General features: G+C 35.8%; 1 protein-coding gene across 1 annotated transcript; it reads left to right on the forward strand.

The window, feature by feature from the left end:
• The first annotated feature begins 4,155 nt into the window (after window positions 1-4,155).
• LOC117627978 (alanine--tRNA ligase) lies at window positions 4,156-14,210 on the forward strand. Its single transcript, XM_034360311.1, has 23 exons — window positions 4,156-4,594; window positions 4,696-4,934; window positions 5,015-5,155; window positions 5,620-5,766; window positions 6,036-6,188; window positions 6,673-6,802; window positions 7,427-7,523; window positions 7,686-7,806; window positions 8,394-8,453; window positions 9,040-9,090; window positions 9,168-9,263; window positions 9,478-9,579; window positions 9,743-9,865; window positions 10,422-10,565; window positions 10,661-10,732; window positions 10,847-10,922; window positions 11,015-11,157; window positions 11,248-11,356; window positions 11,436-11,623; window positions 12,788-12,877; window positions 13,028-13,210; window positions 13,415-13,588; window positions 13,867-14,210. The coding sequence occupies exons 1-23, from the start codon at window positions 4,225-4,227 to the stop codon at window positions 13,936-13,938; spliced, it is 3,081 nt and encodes a 1,026-aa protein (XP_034216202.1). The 5' UTR covers window positions 4,156-4,224; the 3' UTR covers window positions 13,939-14,210.
• The last annotated feature ends 1,349 nt before the right edge of the window (window positions 14,211-15,559 follow it).

A 15,559-nucleotide genomic window follows, 5' to 3' on the forward strand; every position in this document is an offset into this window, starting at 1 on the left:
AAATAATCTTAACTAGTTGAGATACAAACTCCTTACTTTAATTTTTATTACTTTGCATAAGACTTGATACACATTCTAACATTCGTGATCATTTTTGTGCTTAATCGAAACAATGTATTTCCAAATTAATGAAAGTTAAATGATTAAATAATTTTGATTTGGTTAATCTTTTACGTAAATTATTAGTAAATATTTTTACATAAAATAAACGACTTTGAGTATGAGAGCATCTACAATGGGAGGGTGTATAATGATGTATATATTAAATATACACTTTTTGTGATCGAAATCACCCGCAATTGAGAGGTGTAAACGAGTGTAAATTTGCATCACCACCATGAGATGCAAATTTAGATGCACATATACATCTTTTTTTACATCTCTTGCAGATGGGACCTATATGAGAAAAGGTGAGGAAAAAAAAGGGATAGAAGTGTGACCTACAGCAGAAAAGGTGAAAGAAATCAATTATACATCTTCTCCACTAGAACAAAAATCACATATACAATTCCCGGAGGTGTAAAGGGAATGTAAAAGTGGGTTTACACCCCTGAAAAATACACCCTCCCACTATGGATGCTCTGAGGCCACATTTTGGGATGTGAAAGTACAATATAACGGAAAAGTATGAGGAGGATAAAATTAGCACTCGTCCCTTATGTGTTGAGTCAGATGAATTGGAAATGTTCACTTCTTTTTTCTTTTTTTTTTGGAGAAAAAATGTTAATTAAACTGGTAGGATAATATTATGTTGTCGTTATTTTTTTCCCAAAATGAGAATTTAACTTTCTTATTGATCAAAGCAAATCACATGATATTTTTTTTGTTATTAATTGTAAAATTGTTGTTCGTACTTAGGTAAAATGGCAAGGATTTTTTGTTGGAAAATGGTAAATGATAGGTTGTTGTACGACACAACCGAATCTAACTCTAGTTAGTTAAGTGTGTCTTGAGGTAGATTTTAACAAGTGATTTTTTGTCGAAATCCGACAAAATTTCACTGAGAAAGATCTATCGCGATACCAAAATTTCCCTGGGTAGGTATATCTCGAAAAAATTTGCCAAGATAGGTCTAGGTAGGTCCGATTACGTCGCACTAACCCAAGACCCTGTCTATGATTATTAAATATTAAATATTATGTAGGTTTAAATGTTTAAATTGTCCTCTTTTTTTTTACTCATTTGGTCAATTTAATCCCTATGTTTTCAATTTAGCCAATTTAGTCATTGTGTTTTACTCCGTTAGCCAATGTTGTCTATTCCGTTAAATTACTGTTAAAAAAATTCATAAATATTATTTAAACTTATTAAAAATCTCTAATTATTTAATAAAACATAAAATTTCAACTTAAAAAATAAAAAAACTTTTAACAACAAAATAATTGACTGTTTGAAAAAACTAGAGAGAAACCTAAAAGGTGGTCTTCCTATGCGTATCTCTCTCCCTCTCTCTTAGAGCAACTCTAGCGAGAAGCCCAAGGCCGAGGCTGGGGGGAGTCCAAGCCAAAAAGCCAGTTTCAGTGGGCCACTATTGCCCGGGCTGGAGGTGGGACCCACGAAGACGGGCTGGTCCGAAGGCAGATCTCGCCCGAGGGGGGAGATGATGTCAGTGCACGCTGACGTCAGCCATGCGCTTCACCAACAGCTAGAAGACAGGTGTCATCGTTTGGGCTCTCCGACTGCCTGCTCTCCTCCAATCCAACGGCTGGGCTTTTTTTTTTTTTTGTTATAAAATTTTGAAAATTTTTTGAAATTTTTGTTTAAAAAATACCAAAAAAATTATGCAATTTTTTTCTATAAATACCTACAAATACTCTTCACTTTCAACACCAAATTCTCATACATTTTCTGGAAATTATACTATTATTCACTTTTTACTCAACATTTTATTCACTTTTAAATTGTATTTTTATTTATCATCTTATCCGAAAATTTTACCTGATTGAGATATAAATTTTAAAATAAATATTGACTCGTACGAACTCAAAAATCTTATCCAAATTAATTGTTTAGGTAAACAAATTTTTGAAAAAAAATAAAAAAAATGAATTGTATTTGCCCTTTGCCATGCCAGCGAATGGAAATACACATTGCTTTTTGCAAGGGATGCCACTATTTACATGAATAGTAGCTACCCTAGTCCCCCCTTGCCATGACAAATGGCAAATGGGTGGAGTTGCTCTTACAGGTTTCTCTCTTTATAAAAACTAATGTTTTATGTATTAGAAAGGGAGAGGAGGTACTTTTCTCAAAGCTACTCTGAATTTTAAAAAATAAAAATAATTGACTAACTAAAAAGAAAATGTAAAAAAAGCGTTGGCAATGAGGGATCGATGCAGGGGTGCAGCTCGGCGGGGGTGGAAAACAATGGAGATTGTTGTTGTGGTGAGGCAAGGGGGAGATTGAGGCGAGGAGGTGACGACTTGTGGGGTTACGCCACCAAGGAAATCGACACAAGGTTTGGGACCGTCGGGTGAAGATCATTGAGAGAGAGAGAGAGGAAAAAGAGACGAAGTAGTTGTGGGGTGGGTGGGATGGATCGGTGAGAGAGAGAGTGGTGGTGGCTGCTGGGATGGCTCATAGTGATTGGGTAGTGGCTGCTTGAGACAAGAAGAGGGCTTACAGTAGTTGGGTGGTGTGGTGGGTGGTTTCCTATTCTTTCTTTAAAAATATTCTTATTTTGTTAATTATTCATGTGTTTTTTTATTTATTATTCATGTGTTTTTTATTTGTAAAATGAAATTAGCAATTTTTTTTTTAACAATTACGGTTTCTTAAATTAATTTTTAATGGTGACTTAACGGAACGGGTGGGATTGGCTAATCGAGTAAAACACAAGAATCAAATCGACCAAATTAAAAACATTGGGACTAAATTGGCCAAATAAATAAAACATAGGGACCATTTTGACATTTAAGCCTATTATGTATGTATAATCCAAGCCAAATTAAAAGGTGAGGACCAAGTTCCACTCCACCAGGTCCACATTACATATAACATGCATGGGAAAACTCCGGGCCCACTTATAAGAAGTAGAGACTTTCTCTTATTTTCCAATCCAGGACTTAAGTTCATGTATTTCATTCAAACTCCAAAGATTAGTTGATATTATCAAATCACGTTGTGACTTGGATTTATGATTTGGTGGCTAAAATTCATTTTTTGAACACTGAAATAATTTTTTAGGATTTTTAAATAATTGAAACTATTTTAAAAATAATTTTAAGTTCCACAAGATTATTTAAGATAATTAATATAATTAATTACTATTTATTAAGTAATTTATGAAATTAGTTCAAATATTTAATACTAATTATTCACTAAAATAATAATAATATATCAAAAGACTATAGCCGCACGGCTTTACCCTTTAAATATTCGAATATATTTCAAAAATATAACCTCGCGGCTATACTATTTAAATATACATATATATTCAATGAGTATAGTCGCGCAGCTATACTATTTAAATATTCATATGTATTCAAGATGTATAGTTGGACGACTATATTATTTAAATATTCAAATATATTAATCAAATGCTAGTAATACCGTCAGGATGACGTGTAGCCGCGCGACTATACTATTTAAATATTCGTATATATTCAAGTTTAATTTTTCTTGTAATTATATTTAATTTTTCAATTTAATAATTAATTACTATTAGTATCGTGGAAGGAAATTGGAGACTCCATTATTATAGCGAAGCTTCTGTATTTTGTTTCCAGTTTGAAACCCATATGCATATATATGCAACTTCTTTATAGTATTCGATTAGCAATTATATATTTACTTGATTTACGTTGGTTCCTAATAATAACAAGAAAATGGGAAGATTGTGTGTGTGTGTGTGTTTTTTAATGAATTAATCTGCATTTAAATTTCATTGATCAATCTAATCATACTAAGATCACAAAAAGCTTAACCTTAATAAGATCAACCATGCAGACCCTGTAATCAAAATTTAAACTGAGGGAGAGAGAGAGGGAGAGAGGGAGAGAGGGAGAGAGAAAAGAGGAGGAAATATATTTTTTATTTTTTATTTAAAAAAACAGGGAAAAAGGGGAGAAAATCGGGCTGTGGGCCCTAAGACTACATTCTAGGCGAGTATACGCGTAACGCGTATAAATTTTCCTTGGTAAAGGGGCAGGCAGGCATAGATTATATTTTACGCGACAAAGGGTGGCCTGGCGTTACCGGTTAACCCGATTGAAAAGAGAATGAATGAGGAGTGGATTCTGTGAGAGAGGAACAATAGCCTTCCGCTCCCTTCAACTAACACAACTTTACCCTCGCTCTCCTCCTACTCCCGCTTGTCTGGCGCCGTCACTTCTCTCAATCTCCATCTCTTCCAATCGCTCCCTCAACACCTCCTACAAGTGCCTCCTTCTCAAACTAGCCTCCTATTCTTCATTGTCTGTAACGTCGTCGTTTCGTACCACCATGACGGGCGTCGAATCCAAGGGGGTGGAGTGGCCCGCTAAGCGTGTCAGGGACACGTTTATGAGGTTTTTCGAGGAGAAGAGCCACGTTTACTGGAAGTCTAGCCCTGTTGTGCCTCACAACGATCCCACTCTTCTATTCGCCAATGCTGGTTCGTCACCGAATTTTCTTCCGATTTTTGAATTTTCCCCCTCTATTTCATTTGTTGTTTGTTTCTTTGAAAAACCCTACATGCCTGTTTCGGTTGCATAGGTATGAACCAGTTCAAGCCCATCTTTTTGGGCGCAGCTGACCCAAACACTCAGTTAAGCAAGCTGACTCGAGCTTGCAACACGCAGAAATGTATTAGAGCAGGTGGGAAGCACAACGATCTCGATGATGTAGGAAAAGACACTTACCACCATACCTTCTTTGAGATGCTTGGAAATTGGTCTTTTGGGGATTATTTCAAGAAAGAAGCCATTGGGTGGGCTTGGGAGCTTCTCACCCAGGCAAGCAGATTTGACCCAATGCATAGTTTCATCACCGGTTACTATATCAAGGCTGATAATTTGCCTTTTTTGATATGCAGGTTTATAAGCTGCCAGAAGATCGAATTTATGCCACCTATTTTGGTGGTGATGAGAAGGCTGGTCTTGCTCCTGATAATGAAGCTAGAGATATATGGCTTAAGTTTTTACCATCTGCTCGGGTACTACCTTTTGGGTGTAAGGTATGATTTTCTTAAGTTTTAGTTCTTTAACAGTTTTATGTTGGCAAGAACTTTCATTTTTCTGGAAATTCCATCCTTTTGAATTTGTTTTGTTCAACTCTACATTACATTGACGTGTATGTGCTGAATTGTACGTGGAAGACCCTATGATGATCCAAAAGATGTAACAAGCTCTTGTAGAAATAGTGCTTGTATGTCTTGTCCTGTTGGTAGTTGCAGGGTTGTTTCTTAACGCTGTGATTGGTATTTATACACAGACCTTATTGTTCTCGGGATTGATATGCATTTCATTCTGGTTCTGATTTGTGTTTGCTAATGTTGCCAAGGGGGCTGTAAATTGAACTTATATGATAATTTTTTTCCCGTTTGTCAATTTCATAATGATTATTTATCTGGTTTAAATGACCTTATCTAATTGATTTTATTGGTGTTTTGTTGTTTTTTTCTTATCTCCCCACATGTAGGATAATTTCTGGGAGATGGGTGATACTGGTCCTTGTGGTCCTTGCACTGAAATTCATTATGATAGAATAGGTAATCGTGATGCTGCATCCTTAGTCAACAATGACGATCCTACCTGCATTGAAATATGGAATCTCGTCTTTATTCAGGTATAACTTTGACAGCGTGTCTTTTGGATCTTCATATATGAATTTGTATTCCTTATATTTAGGTCCAGAAAATTGATTGAAAACCAGAATTGTGATCTTAACCTTGCCACAAGTACAAGCGTCCTTTGTATTGGTTTGTTATGGTCGGCACAACATCAAAAAATGAAATATAACCTTGCAAGTGTCACATAATTTTATTCCTTCTCTTTCTGGTTAATGATGTTTATAGTTAATTTAGTGAACTGTTTTGCTTGATTACTATCCAACAGTTCAATAGGGAAAGTGATGGCTCTCTAAAACCGCTGCCTGCTAAGCATGTTGACACTGGGATGGGATTCGAAAGATTAACTTCTGTACTTCAGAACAAGATGAGCAATTATGATACTGATGTTTTCATGCCCATCTTTGATGCTATCCAACAGGTGAGATGTCAATTTCGTTTAGGGTCTTTGAAAGCAACAATACCTTTAAGATATCCACAAAGGGGGGCAAACCAAACTATGTATAGAGTACATAGAGGGGCACCCCTACGCAGAAAAGTAGGAAAACAGTCAAATTTTAAGAGTTAAAAGCATTTAAGCATCTAGAAAGTTGTACGGAAAAAAAAAAGCGTCTACAAAGTCCAGATTTGTTGATTGGGGGCAGCTCCTTATGATGAACATGTTTTATATTCGTATGAAGAATGTTTCTTGTAAAAAGAATCCTGGATCCTAGTGAAGACCTGAAGTTGAACATAAAACTGTTCGTTCTGAGGTTTCATTGAAGCTTGGTGATCCACATGACAAGACTGATCTGTTTTGGTCTTATGTCTTAGTAAAATCTGCATTCAAACTCCTAGTCATTTTCCATTCCAATCATTTATATTGCTTCATGTTCATATTTTCATTTAACCCAATATATTTGTAGGCAACAGGGGCTCGGTCATATTCAGGGAAAGTTGGGCTGGATGATGTAGACAAAGTTGACATGGCATACAGAGTTGTTGCAGATCATATAAGAACTCTTTCATTTGCCATTGCTGATGGGTCTCGTCCAGGTAGGCAGACAATAGTTTACCATTTTTGCTACCTTATACTCAAGTTGAGTTCAGTGGTGTGGGTTTCCCATTGTTTAAAACAAACACATCCATTGATGGACAGGGTTGTGAATTGTTTTGTTGTGATTGGTATTCATAGAGATGTTGGATTTTATGCTGAAGGATTGCTAGCACATTCTGCATTTTGGTTTTTAACCTAGTTGGAAAGGATGTTTTCCCTTTTTACTAGAAGATCAGTGACTAAATGGACTTATCCTAATAAGTGAGTAAAATTGACTTCTCTTATTTAATTTTTAGGAATCACCATCATTCTTTAGTTTTTATCCAATTTTTTTAAAGAAAATATTTCAAGATACGTGCAAAAGTCAGCATACTATCTGAGAGAAATTTTCAGTGCTCCCCCTCCCTCACTCCTGAGCCCTGCTGCTTACTCATGAAATCTGAAGCTCTTAGAATTCACTCTTTCTTTTGAGTTGGTAGTGATAGGGGTCACATCGACATTCATATTATTTTTATTGGCTACATCTTAAGATATGAATTTGTTTGAGTTGTTAAATCCTTTCTGAACCTTTTTTTTTTTGAGTAAATTGTAAGAGTTCAACTTCTGGGGTTCTTTTTTTTTAGGCAATGATGGTCGTGAATATGTTCTAAGGCGTATTCTTCGTCGGGCTGTTCGGTATGGAAATGATGTCTTAAAAGCTAAAGAAGGATTCTTTAATGGGTAAGAATGACAGACATATACTGCTGTTTGGAAATCTCACTCTCTCCTGCTCTTTCTTTTAAAGTTGAGGTGCTATCTGGAAATTTTACCATTTTCTGAATGTTTCTGATTTGTAGTTCTATGTATTGTTGATATGATCTTTTGTGAATGTGTTATATCCAGGCTTGTAGGCATTCTGGTGACAGTGATGGGTGACGTTTTTCCAGAGGTGAAACAGCATGAAGCACATATTAGGGAGATAATCAAAGAGGAGGAAGAAACTTTTGAGAAGACTTTACAGAAGGTTTGGATTTATATAATGAATTCTGTATGGGCATGCCTCTTGCTTCTTATTTTTTATAAAAAAATTTAGGTATAGGGAACTCAAATTTGGAGTTGGCATGGCAGTTTTTAAGTCTTGCTGCAAGTATCATGGACTGATTGCAGAACAGAATTTGTAAGATAATAGGCGAATTAAATTTATACCTGAAGTATAGTGCCCTTGAGAAGTAGTGCTTTTGGTTGTGGAGTGTGAACTCTTTTATTTAGCACACTCTTCGTGTACTGCTTGCAATAGACTTTAGCAACCCTCATGCTTTTAAGAGGCTCTATGAGTGAATATGTTGCAGATAACCTCAGTTTCGATCACATGCGCTAAACCAAACCTTGTTCTTTTAATTGCTTTTGATTTTTTTTTTCCTTTGCATCCTTTTTTTATTAGAAAGCATATGTATAAAGTGCAATGCGACAACAGGGGGATTGTGTTTGTAAATTGAAAATGGAAGGATTTTTAAAAAAGTCAAGTTTATCAAGAATCGCATTTAAGGTAATTCAAAGTAATTGTTGTGACTGAGCTATTTGATTTACTGATGATTTTTTTTTTTTTTTCAGGGAATAGAAAGATTTAAGAAGGCTGCTCAGGATGTTCAAGGGAAAACATTTAGTGGGCAGGTGCGTTTCTGAATATTTTTTTTTTATCTTTCCCTTATTTTATATTGTTCTTATGCTCTAGGAAGTCATTTCTGTGGCAATTGTTCTCACAAAAGAGAGGGAGGAGCTTTTCACGGAACATTTCATTTAAGTTCCCAACAATTGTTCTCCTTCAAAGTTTATGAAATTTCAGTTGTTTTCTGTATTTAGTAGGTTCAAAATTGGGGTTTTAACAACAGTTGTGTCAACAAAACCAAGTCCTTCACAAAATTTTCTTGGTGCATCATGCATAAAGATTCTCATATCCATGATAAGAAAGCTAACTCTTGAGACCTGTTATCCAGTATGTATAATTGGTATAGGTTCACCTTCCTTGAATTTAAATTGATTGCAGATGCTGCACAAGTTTGTTGGAACATTGTTGACAATTAGCTAAATAAGTGTGGATGAGTTGCGATGCTATGTACAGAAATGGATACACTAACTTAAATTAATCTTCTGTTGATCATTTCCTTTATCTATGGCTAACAGATTAGGACGAGTGCTTATGTTTGTAGATGGTCATTGTACCTTACTGTGACTTACGTTGTTCTTATTCTGGTTGCAGGATGCTTTTGTCTTGTGGGACACGTATGGGTTTCCATTAGATTTGACACAGGTACAGTGAAATTCATTGTTGTTCTGTTGGATATATTTTTATACATGACTTTGTTCGCTTATAATTTCTTCCTCCAGTTGATGGCAGAGGAAAGGGGGTTACTAGTTGATGTTGAGGGTTTCAATAATGCTATGGATGAGGCTCGGGAAAGATCAAGGAATGCTCAAACTAAGGTACTGCATTTTTATTTTTTTTTGGTTACATCACATCCACATCTAGTGTCAACTTCAGATGTTGTCCAAACCTTTTTCTCTTCATATGACGCTGGTAGTTTAAAGAGAAACATTGAAGATTCTGGAAATAAGTGACACAATTGTATATTGTGAACAAAATATACAGGGGGCTGTGCACTCATGTTACCTTCTTTTTTTTTCTTGAACTCTGTAGCAAGCTGGTGGTGCTATTGTTATGGATGCCGATGCTACTGCTGCATTGCACAAGAGGGGGGTTGCTGCAACAGATGACAGCTTTAAATTTATCTGGTGCCAGGTTAGATATTTTATATATCTACACTCTGATTGTTATTCAATGTTAACTCTCTGGTATGAAAAAATTACTTTGAGAAGTGTTTCCATGAGTAGAGTCTTTGTGATGCGGGATTAATCAATTTTCTGTTGATAATTACTTTCCTATTTTTTAATAATCAATTCAGGACCATGAAAGTGTGATAAAAGCAATTTACACCGGTTCTGAGTTTATTAATAGTGCTTCTGCCGGAAATGAAGTTGGTATAGTTTTGGGATCAACAAGTTTCTATGCTGAGCAAGGTGGTCAGGTATTGTATATTCTGGTTAATTTTTTCCACCATCATTTTGACTATTAAAAGTCTTTGGATTATGTGTGTGAAACAGGTTCCATGTTTAAGAACTTTTGAGCTGCTTTTAGTGTCAAATATGATAGTGGAGTGTGGATCAGCGCACGTATGAATATAAATATCTCTGCACGGGCTCCAATTACGGAGACTGGAAACAAATCTGTCGACTGCTACTGATCTGAAAAAAAAAAAGTTTTGACTGCTTTAGGAAATCTCAACAATACGTGTAAAATGTGATAGGACTTGATAAAAATAAACCAACAGAACTAAAAACAAAAAGTAATTCAAGATTTGTTGGATTCTAGATCTTGCTTTTCCTTATTTATCATATAGCCTGCATCATATATTCTTCTTGATCAGAAGAATTAGGTGTGTGCATGTACTAAGTTAATGCTGAAAGTTGTATTTATGTTAGTAGGATTTGAGTTCTAACAATTATATTGCATTCCCGCAAGATAGTTTTGATTGTTTGTAATGGTGGGTTTTGTGCATCTGGTTTGATTTGCTTTGCTTGTAGATTTTTGATACTGGATCACTTGAAGGATCCTCTCTCTCATTTCAAGTTTGCAATGTTCAAATTTATGGAGGTTTTGTTCTTCACATTGGTTCTTTTTCTGGGGAGAGTGGCAAACTCTCTGTTGGTGACAAAGTAAATTGCAAGGTACTTCTGCCTTCAATTTTCTGCTTATAGTCTGTATATATGTGTATATATATGTATTTTTTTTGTTTCAACTTTTGCTGAGTTCGCTGGTACAGGTTGACTACAATAGACGTACACTCATTGCACCCAACCATACCTGCACACACATGTTGAACTTTGCTCTGAGGGTATGCTCAAATTCCAACAACCCAAAAACTGTTTTTTTACTTTTTTTTCATAAAAAAATTATCTACTGTTTTGTCTATATAGTTCCTAAATATGTTCAGCATATATCAATGCAGGAAGTTCTTGGCAGTCATGTTGACCAGAAGGGTTCTATTGTTCTTCCTGAAAAATTAAGATTTGATTTTTCTCATGGTAAAGCTTTTCAAGTTAGTCCTTTGAGTTAAGAGGATTATGTTATCTATGTCTATTGGGTTTTCTAAAAAATGCTAGTGGAACTTGAATAGGCAAGCCGGTAGAACCTGACAATTTGAGAAGAATAGAGTCAATTGTGAATGAGCAAATTAAAGCAGAATTGGATGTTTTTGCTAAGGCGGTAACCCTGGTTGAAGCCAAGCGTATCAATGGTTTAAGGGCTGTATTTGGAGAGGTATTCTCCTGAATGCCAACATAATTATTTAATCACCCCAATAGCTATATTTTGTTTTGTGTGATGCATAGGTTGTTGCTTGTGATGTAGGTGTATCCTGACCCAGTAAGAGTGGTGGCTGTTGGGCGAAAAGTTGAGGACCTCCTGGCTGACCCTGAAAATAAGGAATGGTCATCAATTTCAGCAGAACTTTGTGGAGGTTAATGCCCTATTCTAATGAAAATGTCTTGGAGCATTGCCTTATTTTTCAGTTGAACTTATCTTTTTGATACATATAGGGACTCATATATCAAATACGAGGGAAGCCAAGGCCTTTGCTCTTTTATCTGAGGAGGGAATTGCCAAGGGAATACGTAGGATAACTGCTGTCACAACTGATGGTGCCTTTAAGGCAATTGAATTGGCACACTCGCTTGAGCAGGAAGTAGATGAAGCGTCCAAGGCTGAAGGAAGCTTGCTGGAGAAGGTTGGTTTCTTTATTTTTTCCCCATTTGTTTGTTTTGTTTTTTGGTTTGGGAATGAGTTTATCACATCTACTTTAGCCCTTGAGGGTTGCAGTAACCTCATCTTAATTATGTTTATTTTCAATACTTTTCCTCCTTTATTTAGTAGTGTTGGTCGATTGGGAGGGGTTAGGGTTTTAGCTCTGTTTTGCATAAATTGGTGAATTCATGAAGAAGCAAATAACTTTGACTTGGATAGAGTCAGGTCATCAGTTCTTTCTTAGTGTGGCATCATGTATTCAAATTGCGCCATATCTTTGAACTTGGTGGACCTTGATGCATATATTCATAGTGTTATGGGTATTGTAACTACAAACATGCATTTTCTGTTGTGAAAGAAACTTGGAGAAAAGTAACTTTTGAAAGAAAAGGTGGTCATTTTTAAAAAGTTTGGATGTTTAAAAATTAGCATATATATATAGACCCTAAACCCTAAACCCAATCCGGGGAGAATCGAGAGGTCATGATAACAGTTGATGAGTGAGGCGAGGGGCTTATTCCTCTCAATCGACGAGGGCTTGTCCCCTACGGCCAGTACAATGCGCTAGTAGCATCTTCTTTAACGCTGGCATCTTCTATAAAGAAAGCTGTCCTGGGGGACAGATTTCATTCCGTGCCTGCGGTGAGGCGCGGCCCACAACAAACAAAGGGGAAAAGCTTGCTTGCTGTAGCCCTATTTTAGTAGACTAGGCTTGGTCAAGAGCTGCCGTTTGACCCGCTGGAGTTTGGTGTTAAAAGCAGGGTTTATGGTGTTGGTGTTTTCGTGGGTGCGGTGATTCTTAGTTTGGCGCTCTGGGCATTTAGTTCTTACTCCATCCGACAGCAGCGTTTACTTCTATGACACCACCACCGGTACCGCAGCTTTTTTGCCCAGGACTGGTTTTCGTGAAAGCACTATTGGGTGGCTCTGCAGATCTTTCACCTCAAACAAACTCATCAAAGAAGACTACTCTCATCTCTGTTTCATCATTATATATATATATATATATATATCAATTGTTTGTTGAAACGTTGATAAACATGATGCAAATTTTTGCCGTATTTATTTTTCTTTTCTTTTAATTAAGAAATGTGCTTTTGTTTACTAATCATATTTTATAACCCACATTTGTTTTTCCTTTTAACAGAAAGTAGCTTCCTTAAAGTCTCGGGTGGACTCGGCACCAATTCCAGTGGCTAACAAAGCTGAAATAAGGGCCAAAATTGCTGTACTTCAGGTATTTCAGCTAGGCAAGACATCACTTTTGTTTTCGTTGCCTGTTGTCCCTTTCCTGTTTATTTTCTTACCGACACAGTTTACTTTTGTTTTATTTTTATATATTTGTATGTGCATCCTGAACTACAATATTTCTTGCTCCTTCCAACAGAACCAAGTGAGGAAGGCACAAAAGATTATTGCTGAGCAAAATATGCAAAATGCTGTGAAGGTTGCAACTGAGATGGCCGAAGTTGCTGCTTCAGATGGGAAAGCTTACTGTGTATCCCATGTTGATGTTGGTTTGGATGCGGCTGCAGTTCGCGAGGCAGTTGTGAAAGTCATAGAGAAGAAGGTCAGTAGCATAATTTCGCTATTCTACTTAGCCTTTTAAGCGATTTGAAAGGTGTCTTATTTTCATCAAACATAATATGGAAATCCATCACAATGAATTGAGCAATGCAAGAATAGTAGTCATCGTCATGAAATACTTTAAATGTATCTTTTGATGATTGTCCGCAATGATATTGATCAATTCTGAATGGTGGTACATGGACAGGGAATGCCTGCCATGGTTTTCAGCACAGATGAAACCACAAATAAGGCTGTGGTTTGTGCTGGCGTACCAGGAGACAAAGGGAACCAGTTGGAGGTGTCAGAGTGGTTGACTGCATCTCTGGGTCCCCTGAAAGGAAGGTGTGGTAAAGGAAAGGGTGGCCTTGCGACTGGCCAGGTTAGTGTTTGTAGACCTAAGTGAGATCAAACTTGGTTTTTCAATTGGGTGAAGCATGGTTGTATATTTCTAGGTTTTTAAAAAAAATAAATAAATAAAAAAGTGAACAAGGTATGGCTTTAGAAACATAATTGGTTGCTTGAACTTTTTCCATAGGGAAGTGTAAAAACGATATCATTCTGTATCAGAATAATAATGAGAGAAATATGAAGATTTAAGTGGGTTTTATTTATATAGCGCATACTCTGCTAATTTTTGCATTGATTTGTGAGTCTCAGGGAACAGATGCATCTCGTCTAAATGAAGCAGTAAACCTTGCAACGTCTTTTGCACAGATGAAATTGAGATGAATGATGCCACGAAGGCCCACTCAAAAGCATTTTAGAATTGGATAGGCTTACTCTCATCCAGTTTATAGAAATTAAACTACTTACAAGAAGTGAAATTAAATTATGAACTGTAATATGAAAAGCAATTATTTGCAAAGTTTTCATCCAAATATTGTAAGTCTACAATCTTGAGAAGAAAGGTTTCTACCAATTTAGTGAGAAGGAGACAGGGTCTTGTCATCTTTTTCATTTTTGGTAAAAATAAAAAATAAATCTATTGAGTTGCCTTGCCTGATGATCCTGTATGGCCATTTCATTGGCTCCGCGCAGAAAGCAAAAAAGTTCATTGGCATTTCGGGCCGATCTTGAGATTGTTGTAAGACAAGCTAGTTTTATCAAGTCCATTCAAGTCAAACATGAAGACATGACTAAACGCGCGTTTTAGCTTCGTTTTGTCAACACAATGTTGTTAACCTATGGTGCCGCATCCGCATTCGCAGCGTGCATAATCATGGCCCTACAATCAAGGCCGATGATGTTGCTATGACTTGGCTTAGTTAGTGTCGATGTTTCCGGTGTCATCACATCATCATTATGTACTGTGCCACGTAAGCGATGCTTATGCAACCCAAAGCGTGTGATTAAGTCTCTGATTTTGTTTTTAATTTAAATTTTTTTGAATGAATAATGTTACTTTTACCACATTTTTATACCACCTTAAAATGAATAATAATACTCTTATCACATTTGTATACCACATTCCTATATCATATGTGGCATATGAGGTGGACAACCACATCAATTAAAATTATTTAATATTTTCTTTTCTTTTATGATTTATTCCAGTGTTTATTTTTCTAATTGTCTTAATTAAAATACACTTTATTATTTAATTGATGTGGCATATAATATGTACATGCCACATCATGTGGTATAGAAATGTAGGATAAAAATGTGGTAAGTGTAGCATTACTCCCTTAAAATTATTTACCATTTTTTTCTTTTATAATTTATTCAAGTATTTATTTTTCTAAATTTCTTAATTAAAATATATTTTATTGATTTAATTGATGTGTCATATTATATGGATATGTCACATCATGTGGGATAAAAATGTGATAAGTGTAGCATATGAAAAAGTGTGAATTTACCATATTATTCTTATTTAATTAATCATTTTCATTCTTAATGTTTGCATTAACTAAGGGGATTTTCTAGTATTTTGAATGTTTCATTATTCTTTGACTTTTGCTTTATATATCAATCATACAGTCCTGATATCTTGGACTACAGGGGTCCAAGAGATTTGTGGTCACTCAATGTTAGATGTAAATTCAACGGTTCACTTACTCTTGCACTCATTTTAAGAAACTTTTTTCAACCATTGGATTAATATCCAACGGTGAGTGACCACAATATCTTGGACTCATGTGGTTCAAGAGATCGGAACTGATCAATCATACTTCTAATATCGGATCGTGCGACTCATCGAATTTATAAATTCCACATAATTGAGAAGATCCCTAGTAAAAAAGGTAGATAAGATTATCTGCAAGGGAGATGTCAAATATTTAATATTAAATTTAAATTTGATGGTTTATGTGTCAATTTGATATATAAAAGTTTTATATTCCACCCGACA

The sequence above is a fragment of the Prunus dulcis genome, chromosome 1 (assembly GCF_902201215.1).
Source record: "Prunus dulcis chromosome 1, ALMONDv2, whole genome shotgun sequence".
Taxonomy (NCBI): domain Eukaryota; kingdom Viridiplantae; phylum Streptophyta; class Magnoliopsida; order Rosales; family Rosaceae; genus Prunus; species Prunus dulcis.

Bases quoted from the DNA above. Each gene is read 5' to 3' on its own strand.
- LOC117627978 (XM_034360311.1), top strand. From the start codon at position 4,225: ATGAGGAGTGGATTCTGTGAGAGAGGAACAATAGCCTTCCGCTCCCTT. The intron at 7,807-8,393 runs GTTTGGATTTAT...TTTTTTTTTCAG, and splicing joins TTGAGAAGACTTTACAGAAG to GGAATAGAAAGATTTAAGAA. The intron at 11,158-11,247 runs GTATTCTCCTGA...CTTGTGATGTAG, and splicing joins TAAGGGCTGTATTTGGAGAG to GTGTATCCTGACCCAGTAAG.